General features: G+C 39.1%; 3 protein-coding genes across 7 annotated transcripts; 1 reads left to right on the plus strand and 2 right to left on the minus strand.

The window, feature by feature from the left end:
• Positions 1 to 35: 35 nt before the first annotated feature.
• Positions 36 to 2,760, minus strand: LOC135792426 (caprin family member). Its single transcript, XM_065303053.1, has 4 exons — positions 2,352 to 2,760; positions 1,903 to 2,121; positions 1,728 to 1,843; positions 36 to 1,663 (listed from the first exon to the last, which is right to left on the minus strand). The coding sequence occupies exons 1-4, from the start codon at positions 2,676 to 2,678 to the stop codon at positions 691 to 693; spliced, it is 1,635 nt and encodes a 544-aa protein (XP_065159125.1). The 5' UTR covers positions 2,679 to 2,760; the 3' UTR covers positions 36 to 690.
• Positions 2,761 to 3,223: 463 nt separating this feature from the next.
• On the plus strand, positions 3,224 to 10,481 carry LOC135791521 (E3 ubiquitin-protein ligase TRIM33-like). Of its 5 annotated transcripts, none has more exons than XM_065301920.1 (16): positions 3,224 to 3,953; positions 4,015 to 4,474; positions 4,549 to 4,659; positions 4,726 to 5,033; positions 5,106 to 5,117; positions 5,181 to 5,567; positions 5,721 to 5,887; positions 6,175 to 6,684; positions 6,745 to 7,049; positions 7,115 to 7,292; positions 7,354 to 7,506; positions 7,569 to 8,562; positions 9,782 to 9,840; positions 9,897 to 9,968; positions 10,025 to 10,156; positions 10,207 to 10,481. In XM_065301920.1, exons 1-12 carry the CDS (start codon positions 3,449 to 3,451, stop codon positions 7,710 to 7,712), a joined length of 3,240 nt encoding a protein of 1,079 aa, XP_065157992.1. In that variant the 5' UTR covers positions 3,224 to 3,448; the 3' UTR covers positions 7,713 to 8,562; positions 9,782 to 9,840; positions 9,897 to 9,968; positions 10,025 to 10,156; positions 10,207 to 10,481. The 5 variants fall into 5 exon arrangements, with proteins under 5 accessions (XP_065157992.1, XP_065157990.1, XP_065157994.1 ...); XM_065301918.1 differs by having other exon boundaries at positions 10,025 to 10,138; XM_065301922.1 differs by having other exon boundaries at positions 10,046 to 10,156.
• On the minus strand, positions 7,496 to 9,555 carry Noa36 (zinc finger protein 330 homolog Noa36). Its single transcript, XM_065301924.1, has 6 exons — positions 9,326 to 9,555; positions 9,120 to 9,270; positions 8,825 to 9,056; positions 8,609 to 8,773; positions 8,316 to 8,546; positions 7,496 to 7,686 (listed from the first exon to the last, which is right to left on the minus strand). Exons 1-5 carry the CDS (start codon positions 9,463 to 9,465, stop codon positions 8,320 to 8,322), a joined length of 915 nt encoding a protein of 304 aa, XP_065157996.1. The 5' UTR covers positions 9,466 to 9,555; the 3' UTR covers positions 7,496 to 7,686; positions 8,316 to 8,319.
• Positions 10,482 to 17,127: the final 6,646 nt, after the last annotated feature.

Below are 17,127 nucleotides of genomic sequence, written 5' to 3' on the forward strand. Positions count from 1 at the left end.
TTGGAATTCCAAAGGTTTACAAACATTCCACGGCGTAGAATTTGAAAATATTTATTGGATGCGACGGCTGAGTTGCATTCGAAATATTTCTTTCAATTATTTTGACGACTAAAGTGTTTCATAGTCTCCAATCAATTATAAAGAGAGAACTTAAATGCTAATGCGAAAGAATTTACAATCGAAACAAACTAAAGAACATAATCCAGTGTGTGGCATATAAAAATAATTGGAAATGGTAAAGAATTTACAATCAATGATACTGCTTCAGTAATTTCCGAGAAACTATAACGCCAGGCGAACCTTTTACCAACCTTCGACTCTAGAAATTCAAGTCTCCAAACAAAATGGGGGGCAAATAATTAAATTGTAATTAAATGGTTGCGATTACATTTAAATAAAACGTATGTTGGCAATTTAAAACCTAGCTAGTCATAGAGTAGTGTTATATTTAGTTTTAAATTGACTTTCTTGCTGCTTCGTGAAAATCACATCTCGGTATATAGATTTGTCGTTTGATCTTGCATTGAATTTATGGAGTCGTCAATCACCTTGTGCGTTGTTCAAGCGTTAAAATGTCGGACGAGTAGCTAAAGTGAGTGAGAAAAATGACGCGATTGAGATATAGCCGAGTCAACGCATTGTATCCGTCCCCAAATAGGTGGTGTTCTTCATTGGTTTACTTCGTCGCTTTTATTGTGGTGGCTGTTGCTGGTTGTTGTTGCTCTGTCGATTGTTTAGTCTAGGTGCGTTGTTGCGATTCCGGTTAGGCCGTGGATTGTAGCCGTTGTTGTTGGCGAAAAATGTCTGATGATGCGTAGTGATGTTCGAGCGCTGCTGATGGTGTCGATTATTATTCCCGCGATGCCGTACGACCTCATCCTGCTGATGCTCAGGTTGATGATCACCGTATCCGTTCTTTTTCGTCATAGGTGGCGCTGGCATCGGCGGCGAAGACTGAACCTGCTGCTGTTGTTGCTGTTGGGGTGGTTGCTGCTGTTGCTGAGGAGGCATCGGTTGTTGCGGCGGGGCTTGTGGATTCGGTTGATACTGTTGGTGGAATTGCGGCGGCATCGGAATCGGTGGTGGCGGTGCGCCCACATAAGTCTGGTTTGTGAATGTTTGCGAAGGTATTTGTTCTGGCGGCGTGTCTAACTCAGAGTCTTGTAAAAAGAAGAAACTCCCAGTGCCGATGACCTCGGCGATGGGTCGCTGCTGAGGCGCAGGAGGTGGTTGCTGGTAGTAAATCTGCTGGTCAGGAACTGGTTGTGCCTGAACCACCGGCTGCATCGGCGGCTCCATCTGCATGGGCTGCTGTTGCATCGGTGGCTGCTCTACGATTGGCATCGCGGCCAACATGGGTGCCTCCATGACAGGCTGCAGCAATTGCTGCTCCATTACAGGCTCAGCGGGCGTCTCCGTCAACATTTCCGGTTCAATCGCGTTCTCATCATATGTTTCAACAGCCTGGTCAAGGTATCCACTCTCGTGCACCTTACCAATCACTTCCTTGACGTTCGCGTATGTTGAACCGAAAACTTCTTTACTCTTTCCGTCAATGGCGGCAAGTAGATGCTCAGCGGCAGCTTGCACTTGCGGCATGAACGCCGTCGGGTCGCCGGCTTCATGTTTCGGTGTCACCACAGTGTAATAATCATCCAATAATCTATAAACAAACAATTTCATAGTGTAATGAATATTTATGAGTATAATTCTAAACAAGAACTCACTTGATATCTGCCTGCGTCAATTGAGCTGCTCCATTTCTAGCGTTTAGGAAATCGTCTCGGATTACCTCTTGTCCCATATTCGAGAGCGCATCTTGAATTAATAATACTTCACGGACCTAGACAAGCAATATTCAAGTAAATCTATTGTTTTCCCATGAAAACATTAAGTATTAACCTTGGTTAACTCAGCCTGACTCCTTGCAAACGCTTCTTTGCGTGCTTTCTTCTTGTCGTCCTTCTCACTAACCACAGCAATGCTTAGGAACTGTTTGCACAAGTCTCTCGCAAAGTCGAGCGTGGTAATTACTTCGTCATACTTGGCGATGGCGGTCTTCTGGTCCTGATTTAGATCCTTGCCGGATTTTTGGAGATCTTTATAGGATTCTAATTTTGACTGTAACAATATCAATACAAATGTCAAATTTTCAACATAACCTAACTTGGTGAACCTAACATAAATATGACGCATGATATGATGAAATTGGTATGCGTCAGAGTGAGAAGAAAAAAACGTAGCGAAATATGGCGGAGCGATATGCACGACGGAATACAAACAGTGTACGCACACGGCGTGTTTTTGCACGCGCTTCATGTGTCATCATGGAGGCTGTCCGGGCGGCTTACCTTGCGCTTTTCCAGATTCCGTATCTTGTGCTCGACGACGGTGATCGCCTGCCGCAGCGGCGTCACGTTGGCGTTGTCGACGAGACCATTGTCGGCCGTCGCGGCACCCGCCGGCTTTTCGATCTTGACGCTGGCCGCCGACGGCATTCTATTCCTTCGGCCTCGAGCTGAGCGGATGCGGTCGATGTGCACACGCGACGATCGCGCCTTTTCACGCAAATTGTCCTCCTCTGCACACGGGAGCGAGTCTGAACGGCCTGCGGCGATGTGTGGCGGCGAGACGTGCGGAACGCGGCTGGCTGGTAACTGGACAAGAAGCACACTCATGTACTGTGTACTCAGAAACGCCGACACCGCGCTGTCAAACGCTCGTCGCCTGTGTTGGCTTGTATGTATCTCTGGAAGGGCAGGATTTGGGCAGGAAACGGAAGAGATACGCGCTGCGCGCCCCACCATTTGTCGGCGGCGCGCGCGATTTACTCAATCTTGACCAAATCTTATCAATTGGTCGTCTGATTCTATTGCAATCTTTACAAAATATCAATGTGGAAATTTTGCCGAGGGTTGATTTTTGAATATTTCACGATGTTTCTGTTTGTCGCGGTGCTGCGCATGCGTCGACTAGACGATAGTACACGAGTGTACGAACGGTATTTGATTGCCGCCCATTTTGACATCTGCCAACTGCAATAGTTTCAAATTATATTAATTAAAGTAAATGTCATGGCAATACATATTACAGTTTACGTTTATAGCAATAATAAATAACAATAACAAGTTATAATTATTACCTCACTACATTTTAGTGTAAGTATTTCATAGAAAATGAGATTCAAATAAGATTAAGAGGGCTGTCAAAAAAGAGTCAAAAATATTTGCAAATGGCGTTCGCGGTTAAGCGTCGGCCTTCTCGCTCGAGCGCTTATTTTTTAAGTTGCAATGTATAAACACAACGCGTTCGCGTACATGATCATTTATATTATTATCAATGATAACTCTTACGCACAGTGCGCGAACCAGTGAAGTTCGACGTAAAACTAGTGATAGACTATTAACAAATAAAAGTGCATCTTGCAAGGTGTTATTCTGCGTTCGCCATGGCTGAACAGGTGCTGTTGAATAACGAAATGTTGATCCCTTTGGAAAATATACCCGCGTCCTGCTTCGAAGACTCTCCGCTGCCTGAAGCGCGGGAATATAATGTTGAGATGATAGACACTCAAAACGCACACAACGCGCAGGAACAACAAGCTGGTAACGTGGAAGAAAGTGAAGGTGTTCTTGAGGCTCCAGAGGGTTGCAACGAAGAAAACGAACAAATGCGGGTAGAGAGGGAGGAAGCTAAGTACATTTCCGATGAGATGCAAATGCAGACTGATGGAGGTGAAGGCCAATCCAGTCATAAAGATGATGAAGGTGTGCAACCTGCTGAAAGTGTTACCACACCAACTGAAGAAGGGTATATCTTCAAGTGTGTCTTCTGTGAGATCACTCTCACCAGCAAAGACCGTCCGAAAATCCTCGAGTGCTTACATAATGCATGTGGGCCTTGTATTGATCAAAAATTGCTTGAGATACAAGACCCACAACAAGATATTAAAGGTAAAAACAAAATCTACTTTTTTTTTTAATGAAAATTTCTTATAAATTTATCAATTTTCAGAAGTCTACTGCCGAATTTGTGGCTTTTACATGGACCCAAAGAATATCATTGAGAATCAATTCCTCAATGATGCTTCTTCAGATGATGCCAACAAATTTGATGATATAAAATGCAGTAGTTGCAGTGATGAAGCGCCAGCGTCCAGTTGGTGCGTGGATTGTTCGGAATTTATTTGTGATAATTGCGTGCAAGCACACCAGAGGCTAAAAATCACCAAGGATCACACAATCAAGCACAAGGACGAAGGTATTCAGGAACAAACCGGCGGCAATACGGGTGAGACTCCGCTGTATTGTTCCATGCATCCGCATGAGCGTCTTTCGCTGTTCTGTGAGAACTGCGACAAGTTGACGTGTCGCGATTGTCAGCTCACCGAACATCGCGATCATAAGTATAAATTCACGCATGAAATTGCGGCGGATTGTCGAAAGGTGCTGAATTCTATGTTAACTGATATTAGGTGAGTTGTAATTTATTTTTATAATATTTATTTGATGTGGTCATTTATTAGGTTTTTAACTGATATTTTTGTAGTTATAAGCGAATATTACTTTCAAGTGCAATGAAAGTAATAGATGACCGTCAGGGATTGATCAACGAGAAGAAACAATCATTGGTTCAACAAATTACACAATTAGTTGTTAGGTAATGTGATAATTTTATCAAAAAATGAAAAATTTTGAGTTTTTATGCGTTTTTTCTTATGTTTAGATTAACAAATACGATAACTCAGCGTGGAAAACAACTTGTCTCGCGATTAAATGAGATAAGCGAGTCGAAACATAAAACTTTAGATGAGAAGAAAGTGGCGCTCGATCACCTGTCGCAAATGACTGATCATTGTATACTTTTCACGCGAAATGTTCTCGATTTTGGTAATGATAATGCTCTTCTATACTCAAAGCGACACCTGGCGAACCACCTGCAGCGAATTAAATCACGCCGGGCCGATATTCCCAACCCAGAAATTCCAGTACGGATTGATTTGGCTCTGGAGAAAGTTTCGGATATTATAAAAGGTAAAAACTTTATAATTCTTATCAAAACCGTGTTAATAACGATTTTTTAAAATTTAATCAATGCTAAATCAGGATTAGACACCGGTAAAATACGAATTTCCGCTTATAGTAAACGATTTGTTTTAATTTGAATTGTTTGGTGATTAGTTATCGGTGGAATCGGTCAGATAATCGTGGACGGACGTGTGTATCCTGCGAATTCGCAGTCGCCGTCAATTGCCACACCGCAAAATTCCCCATCGCCTGGTCTGCCCGGCCAGCCAGGCCCTCATGTGCCACACGTGCCGAATCAGCAACCTCCTCAAGGACAAGGACCGCCAATACCTCAACAAATGAATAACAATCCGTATATTCAGCAGCAGCAGCAGCAACAGCAAAGAATGATGGCGCCTTATCAAATGCAACAGCAATATCAAAACGTCCAGAATCAGAACCAAATGATGCAACAGCAGCATAACATGGGACATTCGCAAATGAAACAGCATCAGACGCCGATACAGAATCTATCAAAAATGCAACAGCAACAAGTTCATGGTAAGAGCCTTAAATACAGGAAACCATTAATACATACGTGTATTGATGGTTGCCTAGTCGGCAAACCATTAATACATGCATGTATTGATGGTTGCCTAGTCGGCAATATTGAAACTTTTCTAATAAATTGATTGTTTTTGTTTAATTTCCAAGGTGCGCTTCAAGTTAGCGCGATGAATGCGTTGAGTCGATTGTCACAAGGCCAGCACATGCATCGTGTGCCACATATGCCACCACAACAGCCGCCTCAGCAATTACGTCAGCCAAATATGCCGCCCCAAATGCATGCGCGCATGCCTGGCCCGCCTATGAATCAGCAGGTGAGTGTCACACGCCTGTCGCGCGGAATTTCGAATTCTGATTCTGTTTCTTTATTTTGGTTTTACTAGCACTTGCCATCGGGCAGTCTTAAACGCAAACACATTAGTGCGCTTCCACATCAACTGCAACGACATTTACAAAATTGACAAGCAGTCAAATCTCAATCAACATTATTGCAATATTCGATTTAGTTCAATTTCAATTCAATAAATATCAATTATTTTCCGTCACGTTGATGATGAGTATTGTTTTATAGAAAATCAAATTCTCACGTAATCTTTTAAAGGTATCATCATCAACGCACCCTCAAACCAACTTGCGTACTCTCTTGCAACCGAACGGCAACAACGCCGTGTATATTCAGACCGGCCCGAATCAGTATCAAGCCGTGCAGCCGCAATACGTCCAGCACTATCAGAATCGTGCGCAGGGCCCCGCCTACCGCCCCCAACAGCAACAACAACAGCCGCCAGCAGCACAAGGCGGGCCTTTACCGATGAATAACACAGGCGCGCGGTATCCCTACCCAACGCAGCGACCGCCTGCGTATGGGACACACCCGCAGGCGCACATGCAGCAGAATAGACCGAATTTTCCAATGCCACCTGGTGGCAAGTGGCATATTCCGCAAGCGGCAGTGAATGCTGATGGCGCGGCTCCGCAGAAGTACATGCCTGCCACACCGACACTCAATAGCAACTATAAGATTATGTTGAAGCCGCAGCATAGCGCCGCCTCTGTTACGTCGACCAATCCGAAGACGCCAAGTCCGAATTCGAATTATCTACATAACGATGTAATTATTTACAAATTAAAAAAAAAAAAAGTTTTTAATAATTTAATGGATGTTTTTTAGACTAATCCAGAAAAAAGTCTGGATAAATTCTGTGAAGAATCTGTTAATGATTTAATGGCGACCATTGCCAAGTTGGATTCGAATGGAGTGCAAGTCCTGGCTGAGAATAGAGCGAAAGGTAGTTCGCCACACGTGGATAGTTCCACCGGAGATGTAGGTGGAAAGAAAGCCAATGAAACTTTGGAAAAAGATGATCCAAATGAAGACTGGTGCGCTGTGTGTATGGATGGTGGCGAATTGGTGTGCTGTGACAAATGCCCGAAGGTTTTCCATCAGTTTTGTCACATTCCTAATTTAAGTGTTGAGTAAGTTTTTAAAATTACAATTAAATCTATAATTTACAAGTGTAATTTTAATTTTTTTTTTACAGAGAAAGTGATACTTGGCAGTGTTTGCTTTGTTTAAACTTTGCTGATATTCCGGATACAGGCGATAGAGTTGATAATGATCTTTCGCCACGTCAACGGAAACTCGCCGAGAGGATTATTTTAGAGTTATACTGTCAGTATGAACTCAGTTTACCATTTAGAGAGATTATCGGGCAAGAAGTAAGTGAAAAAAATCAAAATTTTTGTTTTAATTATTAACTAATTAATTTCCATGTGCAAGAATCAAGCATATCATGAAGTAATAACATCGCCAATTGCCTTGGACACAATCCGACAGAAACTCGACTGGAATCGCACGGAACACTATAAATCTCTGGAAGAATTAGTAAAGGATGTGCGTCTGATGTTCAAAAACGCACGACTTTTCAACGCTGTAAGAGTCCGATCAATATAATCAACCAATATGCAGTTACAAATGAAATAATTGTATTTTAGGTCGATTCGCAAGTGTACAGCGATGCTTCCAATCTGGAGAAGTTCTTTGATGAGCAATTGGAAAAGTGGCTGCCGGAATATGCCTACGAGATGTTCGAGGATGAGGACGACGCGCCACCTGCCAAAAAGAATCGGCAATATTGATTAAGAGTTGTTGGGATTTCAAGAATTCGTTTTAGCATGGTTATTATGAGCGGAGAGTTTAGGATTTTTTTGATTATGTCGCGCGCATATTTATATTGCAACATTATTTATTATGTTTAAGTTGCCTTTTTATATATTTGCAATGATGGAAGAAAGTTTATTCAAAAATTTGTTGAACGTTTTGTTCAAGTATGATTAAGAAGTAATAGAATGATTTATGTTAAAATTTAATCTGTCTTCTATCATGATTGCAATTAACATAATTCGCATAGAGATGGCACTGCGATAAAATATTTGTTTGTGTCGTTGGTGTTTTTTTGGTAGTGTAAAACAGTAGGCATTGAGTTAAATCAAAAGAAGCTCAAATCGGGCAGTATGACTAGTTGGTCAAATGAATATGTATAAGCAGTGAAGCTCCATGTTCATTTTCTGTGTGTAACTAGTTTCACACCGATCAGTGACTTGCGCTGTGCAGGGATCATACGAATAACTCAATGTTTGGGTCATAGATGGCGCTAACATGCACTTACTGTCATAAAATGAAACTTCCTGAATTTAATTTAAGTATTGGGATACTTATTACTAATTTTTTAGTAATCTTACAGTTTTATTTCTTTTTTTCTTCGCCGGCAGCGTCGCCATCGGATTCCTCCTCCGATTCGTCTTCATCCGAGTCATCTTCATCGGAATCCTCTTCGAAATCGTCATCATCGTCGTAATTACCTCCATAGCCGCCATAGCTGTACGACGCACCATCACCTTCACCGTAAGCTTCCTCATCGTCACCGTACGAATAGGTCGATTGGCCTTGCCTGCCGAATTTGTGACTTCTCGCTATGAAAATGAACAAGTAAGTAAATTTTAGTTCGGATTACTAAAGAATTTGAGTTACTTACTTGACATGCTCAAATCTTTAGTCTGCGATGTATCGTATCCGCACTTCGGGCACGGAATCGCTTTGTTCTTCTCATATTTGAAGCCTTTCCTCCTCACATGGTCCTCACAGTAACATGTCTTGCAACGCAAGCAGGAGTATTGACCCATTTTGTTACAACTTTGACCTGGATAATTCAAAATTGTATTTTAAAAGTTTTTGATTGATTTACACTTACATTTGTAATTTTCCGACTCCAATACTTGACAACTTGCTTGATGCTCAAACTGATCATCTTCACAGAGAAAAGAATCACAAAATGAGCACTTGAACAAGCGCCCGCCGTGATCCCAAACACCGCGTTCGCATTCAGCGCAGACTGCATCCTGCAATGGGCAGCTGCATGCATGTGTCTGCAGACATTTCCTGCCATGGCATACCCATGCCTCACAAAAATCACAAATTGCTCCCTGGATATTTAAAAAGAAATATATAATCACCATAGCTTAAATATGTAGTTATAAAGTACTTACAACCATGGCTAATCCTGTTGTATAAACTCCAGCATGTCTTACAACACAGTCTCCTGTTTTTAACATGCATTTAATTTTGCCACATTGTGCACATATTGGCAGCCTTTGAACACTCTGACAAAAGTAACAGAAGGCACGGCTTTTCTGCTTCCTACAAACAAAAATACATAGTTAATTTACCGAATTTTAGTAATTGTATTACATACTTGTGGCACTTTTCACATTCCATCAAAGCATTGCATGGATGCTCGGCCAAAGCGACATTTTCGCGTGCAGTTCGAATGCCTTTCTGGCGCAACTTCTGCTTTTCAGCCTTTTTACGCTGGCCGGTTTTTTTCTTAGGCATTTCCCTGCAGAAGTTTCAGCTTTTGGAAGACTTTCAAAGTAAAACACGTAAAATCCCAATTAAAATTAACCTGTAAAAGGGAGATGGGTGTAATGCTGGTTGCATACCATAAGTTAGCACTTTGAATTTATTTCATTCAGTTCATGTAGTTAAACAAGTTTATAAACAAATTAAAACAATCAAAGTATGCTGGTTTCGTATAATGTCAAAAATTATTGACTTCATACGCGCTGTTTATACTGCAGTATGTTTTATGTAGAAATTTTTACTCTATTTTTGTGTATTCATCACGTCCTGGGATATTTATACCCACTAGCGGCAGAAGCGCAAGATGTCATGAAGTTTGTCGTCGAATCTGCAAAACAACTTGGTTCTGTAAGATAAGAAAACTTTCCAATAAGAATTTAAGTTATTAAATTTATTATTCTTAGTTTTCAACATGGTTGGAATGGATTATACCGTTGGAACCAGAAGTAGTTGAACCAACATACATAGATTCCTTGGTAACTAAATTCTATTCGTTTTTTGTGTTTTATTTTTAATTAATTTACATTTCAAGTTGATTCGGTTTGGTTTTAAGAATCCTCCTGAGTCTGTAGGACTAGATCATGGATATCATTACTTACCAATTGCCATCGTAGTGACAGTATGCGCAATAATCTTTACAATTTATGTGAGAATATTTAAATAAGTGAGGAATTCATTTATATTGAAGTGTGCCTATAATCTTGTGACCCGTAGAAGATTATCGTCGACAGGATATCTGCCAAACCACCTAAGCCACCTCCGACGTTAATACCTTTTTTATGTGATGAGGAACTAGATACTGTGGATGAAGATGACTATGAAGGTGTTTCAACGTATGAAGGATCCCACGTTTCGTTAAAATCGGATCAGACTTGTTATTGTCGTTGCCGTGTATGCATGAATCCTTGTGGTGACACGTAATCACCACCAAAAAACGTTTACACTGATTTTACTCTAAATTATTTTATATAATAAAACATTTATCTATGTTTTTTTTTGTAGATAGTTTAAATCAGTATCTAATTAGTATTTGATATTCCTAGATGGCGGTAAGTGTAGGATTTAAAATAAATCAATATATTATAAAACAGGTTATGCTACCACCGGAAGTAATAGAACATATTTTGTGGTATGTTGATTATAAAACGTTAAAAATAGCTGCAGAGGTACATCCTGTCTGGAAAGAAGTGGTTCTTCATGTGGCTAGAGTAAATTTTTATATTTAAAGCTGTAATTGTTTTAATATTGTTTTAATGTTGTAGGAACATTGTTTTCAAGACATTACCAAGTCAGAATTGGAAGATTATCAACAAAAGTGGATTGGGACATGTAAAGATTCAAAATATTGGTTTGATTTGTATATAAACTGGGCTAGTTGGCAAAATATTGAAGAAAATGTTAATTTTTCTTCTGTGCACGTCATAAAGGAAGAAGAAGATGTTTCTTGCATTGCAGTTATAGGTTTTTAAAATTATATTATTGTACTTTATACACATTATTATAATGTTTGTTTACAGGTAATTTAATTGCAGTAGGATTAGCTAATGGGTTAGTTAAATGTTATGACAAGAATGGGTCTTGTATAAATGTATTTCAGAGTATTGGGGATGATGAAGATGAAGTTTTAAAAATACATTTAATATCAGGTACATAAATTGAATATGCAATCGAAATTAATTTATAAATATTAAATTGTTACAGATTCCACTAAAATTTCAATTGTTAGTGATATTGTAATAGTTTATGAAGACGCCATTTACATCCATGATTTAAACAATTTATTATCTCCTGCTGTATATGGAAATCAATTCTACCCAAGGACATTTAGTGCCTATAAAAATTACTTCTCGCTGGTAACAAAAAATAACGTTTTATTGATATTACAAATCTTTACAAATACTTCAACTAACTCTGAAGCTTATAAAATTGTTACATCATTTTCTTTGAGTCATTGGTTGCCTAATAACACTTCTGGTGTACAAAAAACATCCCTATCTGATGATGTGTGTTGTGTATTATTCAATAATACGTTAAAACTAATTTATTACAAAGAACAAGAGAAGAATGCATCTGTGCAACTTCAATGTATAGATAAAAAGTTAGATATTTGTCTCCAACCGGAGAATATCAACAAATGTCGACAATATTCGTGGATATTTCATAATGAAATAATTATAACAGTGTATTATTGTAAGTATATAGTTTTGTGATGTAATTTTACCATGAACACTGGATTTCTTTTCAGTTACTAACACAGAACAAGAAATATTAGAACTGGTTTGTCTCAGTGATAAAAGCAAGCCGAATCAGAAAAGGTTCGACGTTTGGAACATATTTAAATCGCTTGTGTATGTGATACTTTTATATGGCAACACATTGGTTTTTGGTTGTTCAAATGGATCACTTTTTTTTACAATGTGAAAATTTGGAATCAGTTTGATTTACTTAATGCTTACGATTGTGCTAAACAGTGTTTACTTCCGGCGGACTTTGGTCCAATTAGATGCGTTGATGTTATTGAAAGAAGTGGCGAGCGAATATTTTATATCAGCGGAAATACAACTGTATATAAGGTAATAGGTCAAACAAAATAAACAATTAGAGTTTTTTTATTCAAATCATTCTTGCAAAGTTCTAAATTGTTTTTCTATTCAGTAATATGGTTTATTTGTGATGTTTGAATTAAAGTTTGAAGTCGCGTTGAATGCGCATGTTCCAAGCGCATTGTCGTTGCTTTCCACGCATACTCGGGGCTACACGGGATGCCGACTCTAGTCTAGCTTCGGTGGTTGCGTCTTGTGGCTGTTTATCGTAACTTCGTTCGTGATTTCGCCCGTTATTCTGTGTTCATCCGCACGTGAGTGGCAAAATCCCGTCTGTGCTGATCTATTAATATGAAGGTAAAGAATTCTTTAACTTATTCATGATCTAGGCTATAAAATATTCATAACTTCTTGCTATGATGTTGCTTTTTACGTTCGCGGAGCGCAGACAGATTTATAGAATTGTTGTATGTATTGTTTGGAGTAGAGACACTCTGGCTTTGGTTATCGGTGTTTTGTTAGTACATTCAGGTTACCTTCAATCTTACCGTATTGCTTTGATAACTAGTCTTGTTTTACATTTAATTTATGTAGTGAAAAGAGTTCAAATGTATCTTAAGCCGCCTCTAAATTTGAATTTTCATCGCACGTGAAATGCCTGAAAACCACCCCCGAAAGTAGATAATTTTTAACATTTTCTAAAACTTGCGTGGAAATTTCTGAATATCTCGGTAACCGTATGCACCAATACAATGCGGGTTACAATTTAATATAGCGCGATTGTTTTCTACGCAATAGGGCCCCGTCGCCCTAAGAAATCACACGCAAAGAGCCTAAAAACCGTCCCCATAGATCGGTCATTTTTAACAATTTCGTAAACTTGTCGTGGAAATTGCTCAATATCTCTTGAACCGTGCGCGCCATTGCAATGAAGTTTGCATTTTCAGATACCGCGATAGTTTTTCTACGTACTAGACCCCCGCCGCCCTCGAATATCACACGCGAAGGGCCTGAAATCCGCCCCCAAAAGTTGGTCATTTTTAAAATTTTCGTAAACTTGCTGTGGAAATTGCTCAATATCTCGTGAACCATGTGAGTCATTGCAATGTAGTTTGCATTTTCAGATTCCGCGATAGTTTTTCTACGTATTAGACCTCCGCCGCCCCCGGAAATCAAACGCAAAAGGCATGAAAATCGCCCCTAAAAGTCGGCAATTTTTTAACATTTTCGTAAACTTGCCGTGGAAATTACTCAATATCTCGTGAACCGTGTGCGCTATTGCAATGTAGTTAGCATTTTCAGATTCTGTGATAGTTTTCCTACGTATTAGACCCCCGCCGCCCCCGGAAATCAGGCGCAAAAGGCATGAAAATCGCCCCTAAATGTCGGCAATTTTTTAACATTTTCGTAAACTTGCCGTGGAAATTACTCAATATCTGGTGAACCGTGTGCGCCATTGCAATGTAGTTAGCATTTTCAGATTCCGCGATAGTTTTCCTACGTATTAGACCTCCGCCGGCCCCGAAAATCACACGCGAAGGGCCTGAAATCCGCCCCCAAAAGTCGGTCATTTTTTAACATTTTCGTAAACTTGCCGTGGAAAATGCTCTATATCTCGTGAACCGTGTGCGCCATTGTAATGTAGTGTGCATTTTTAAATTTCACGATAGTTTTTCTACGTTTTAGACCTCCGCCGGCCCCGAAAATCACACGCGAAGGGCCTGAAATCCGCCCCCAAAAGTCGGTCATTTTTTAACATTTTCGTAAACTTGCCGTGGTAAATGCTCAATATCTCGTGAACCGTATGCGCCATTGTAATGTAGTGTGCATTTTCAGATTTCACAATAGTTTTTCTACGTATTAGACTCCCGCCGCCCCCGAAAATCACACGCGAAAGGCCTGAAATCCGCGCCCAAAAGTCGGTCATTTTTAACATTTTTGTATACTTGCCGTGGAAATTGCTCAATATTTCGTGTGCCGTGTGCGCCATTGCAATGTAGTTTGCATTTTCAGATTTCGCGATAGTTTCTCTACGTAATAGACCCCCGCCGCCCCCGGAAATCACACGCAAAGAGCCTGAAAATCACCCCTTAAAGTCGGCCATTTTTAACATTTTCGTAAACTTGCCCTCAAAAAATTTAAATAAACATAACGTCGTTTAATTTCGCATTCAACGAAGAAGATTAATGAAAATAGCTGTTCAATTAAATTTTTCGCGCTTGTCATTCCAGTTACACCACAGATAAAATCTGCGAGAACGCAATTACAGTTTATTTACCAAACAAGCCTGTAATTACAGTTTTTAGCCAACTAGTACTTTTGTCTGTCGCTTGTAGATGCAAGGTTTGCCGGTTTTAAAGTTCGTTTCTCGTTGGGTGAATATAGCTATTTGCTATTTTTTGAAATTGTTGTCTCTGTTTTATTCACCTATTCGCGTATGCATCGTTAGGCGTTTGTACTTACATTTATATCGTATGCCGGGTTAGAACGAAACATCTTGTCTTGTTATTGTTGTGAACATTCTTATATATTTACGTGCGGTAAATCAACATTTTTAAAACTTGTGTATCCGTGTCTAGTATTATTATTCTTAAATATGATTTAAATTTAGTTTCTCTGATAATTAGAATTGTATATCTTTAGGGACTTTTCGACAATTAATTTGATGAATGCTTGTGGAATAACATGCAGTGTAAACTCTTTATAACGATACTTGCTAAGATTAGTTGTTTTAAGGAACTCATCCAGTCATTTGCCCCAAAATCAATTTTCTTGTACGTATTTCTACGTCATTATAAAAAAGGTTATCAAGAGTTTACATTGTATTACACATTTAATCGTCTCACGACTTTTACTGTATCGTATTATTGCTTGTTGTGTTAATTGGATGACTTTGCGTCTTATTTGTTGGTAGTAATGCGGATAAGGGTATTTGATAGTTGCCGCACTGTTGCCTAGCTTTAACTCGCGAAGGGGGCGTCTCCAGAGGTGTTAAATTAAATTCTTCGTCGAGTTGTATTAGTTTGCTGCAGGAGTGACGCCTGCAATATTGGTAAATTTGAAAATTGGGTGGTTAAGTGGGAATTTCACATGAAGAGCGAAATTGTTGGAGTTTTTTCGGAATAGCTTGTGAGGGAGGCGGCTTAGAAATTTCCCCGCGGTGTCTCGTGATGTCAAATTAAATTCTCCGTGGGGTTGTATTAGTTTGTTACTGAAGTTGCGTTTGTAACCTATCTAAAGTTGAAAATTGGGTGGTTAAGTGGGATTTTCACATGTGGGGGGAAATTTTTGGTTGTAGTGTCTAGCAGGCGAACAAATTGTCCCAGGATAACGATTTTTGCATCAGATTGTAAGTATTGAATTTGTTTATCATTTTCAAAAATAATTTGTGTGATTAGCACACCGGAAACCTGTGAAAATGTCATTTTTGTGCTTTGATATGCTAATTTTTGGTTCTTTTAGGTGTCTAGTGGGCGAACGGAATGTCCTAGGACAGCGATTCTTTCATCAGGTTGTAAGTATTGAAATTGTTTATCATTTTCATAAATAATATGTGTGATTAGCACACAGGAAACCTGTGAAAATGTTATTTTTGTGCTTCGATATGCTAATTTTCGGTTGTTTTAGGTGTCTAGCGGGCGAACAGAATGTCCTAGGACAACGATTCTTTCATCAGATTGTAACTATTGAAATTGTTTATCATTTTCATAAATAATTTGTGTGATTAGCACACAGGAAACCTGTGAAAATGTCATTTTTGATTTTCGATATGCTAGTTTTCGGTTGTTTTAGGTGTCTAGCGGGCGAACGGAATGTCCTAGGACAACGATTCTTCCATCAGATTGTAAGTATTGAATTTGTTTATCATTTTCATAAATAATATGTGGGATTAGCACACAGGAAACCTGTGAAAATGTTATTTTTGTGCTTCGATATGCTAATTTTGGAATTGTTTTAGGTGTCTAGCGGGCGAACGGAATGTCCTAGGACAACGATTCTTTCATCAGATTGTAAGTATTGAATTTGTTTATCATTTTCATAAATAACTTGTGTGATTAGCATACAGGAAACCAGTGAAAATGTCATTTTTGTGCTTCGATATGCTAATTTTCGGTTGTTTTAGGTGCCTAGCGGGTGAACGGAATGTTCTACGACAACGATTTTTTCATCTGATTGTAAGTATTGAATTTGTTTATCATTTTCATAACTAATTTGGTCCTATTATGATATTGTAAGTATTGAAATTGTTTCTTATTTTTGTAAATAATTTTCATGTTTCATACATTGAAATGTAAATTAAATTAGTTATTTTAAATATTAGCAGACGCATTACAGATTTCGTAGTAATTTATTTCAAGTTCGTGGTCCCAAAAGTAGATGGTGCCACTATCAATATATTTTAATCTAATATATTTTGTTCCGTTACGCCCAGATGGCGCTCGTGTCAGCTATCTATTTTGTTTGGTTCCGCCACGGTCAGATGGCGCTTTTATTCGATTTGGTTGGAAATCTTACTTCATGTTTGTTTAGTTTTTGGCGCACAAAGTTGCGGTGCACACGTCACTTTTATACATAACTTTTAAGTTTAACAAAACGAAAAATAACTAAACTTCGATTTTTGATCGCTTTAATTTTCGGTTGCTTTAGGTGTCTTGCGGGCGAACGCGATGTCGTAGAACCACCATTCTTTCATAAGTATTCAAATTGTATACCATTGTTATATACATTATTTGTGTTTAATACTAGCGGAATCCACAAATGTGGTATTTTTCCACAGAGCGTTAACTAAAATCCTTTCTTCCAAATAATGTTGTTTGTAAACTGTTAACTTTATTTTATAATTTGCAATATATTTGTAATAGCATTTTTATCGGGCGCAGGTAGAAGAATGCCCCTCCAACTGCGGATCGGTTATCAATTCTCTTACCCGCTTAGTCCGATTTAGTCAGTTGAGCGCTGCCTCGTGGTGCGCACGTGTTTTATTCATTAATCAAACAAGGTTACGATTTTACGCGTTTCTTAATATTTTAATTCTGTAGTAATACTAGAATTGGTTGGCCATCGGCAGATTTACAGCCCAATGTAGCGCACA

Source organism: Atheta coriaria, unplaced genomic scaffold, assembly GCF_025399875.1.
Source record: "Atheta coriaria isolate IRGN ID8LTWV9N9 unplaced genomic scaffold, Caltech_Dcor_3.1 hic_scaffold_5_pilon, whole genome shotgun sequence".
NCBI classification, from domain to species: domain Eukaryota; kingdom Metazoa; phylum Arthropoda; class Insecta; order Coleoptera; family Staphylinidae; genus Dalotia; species Dalotia coriaria.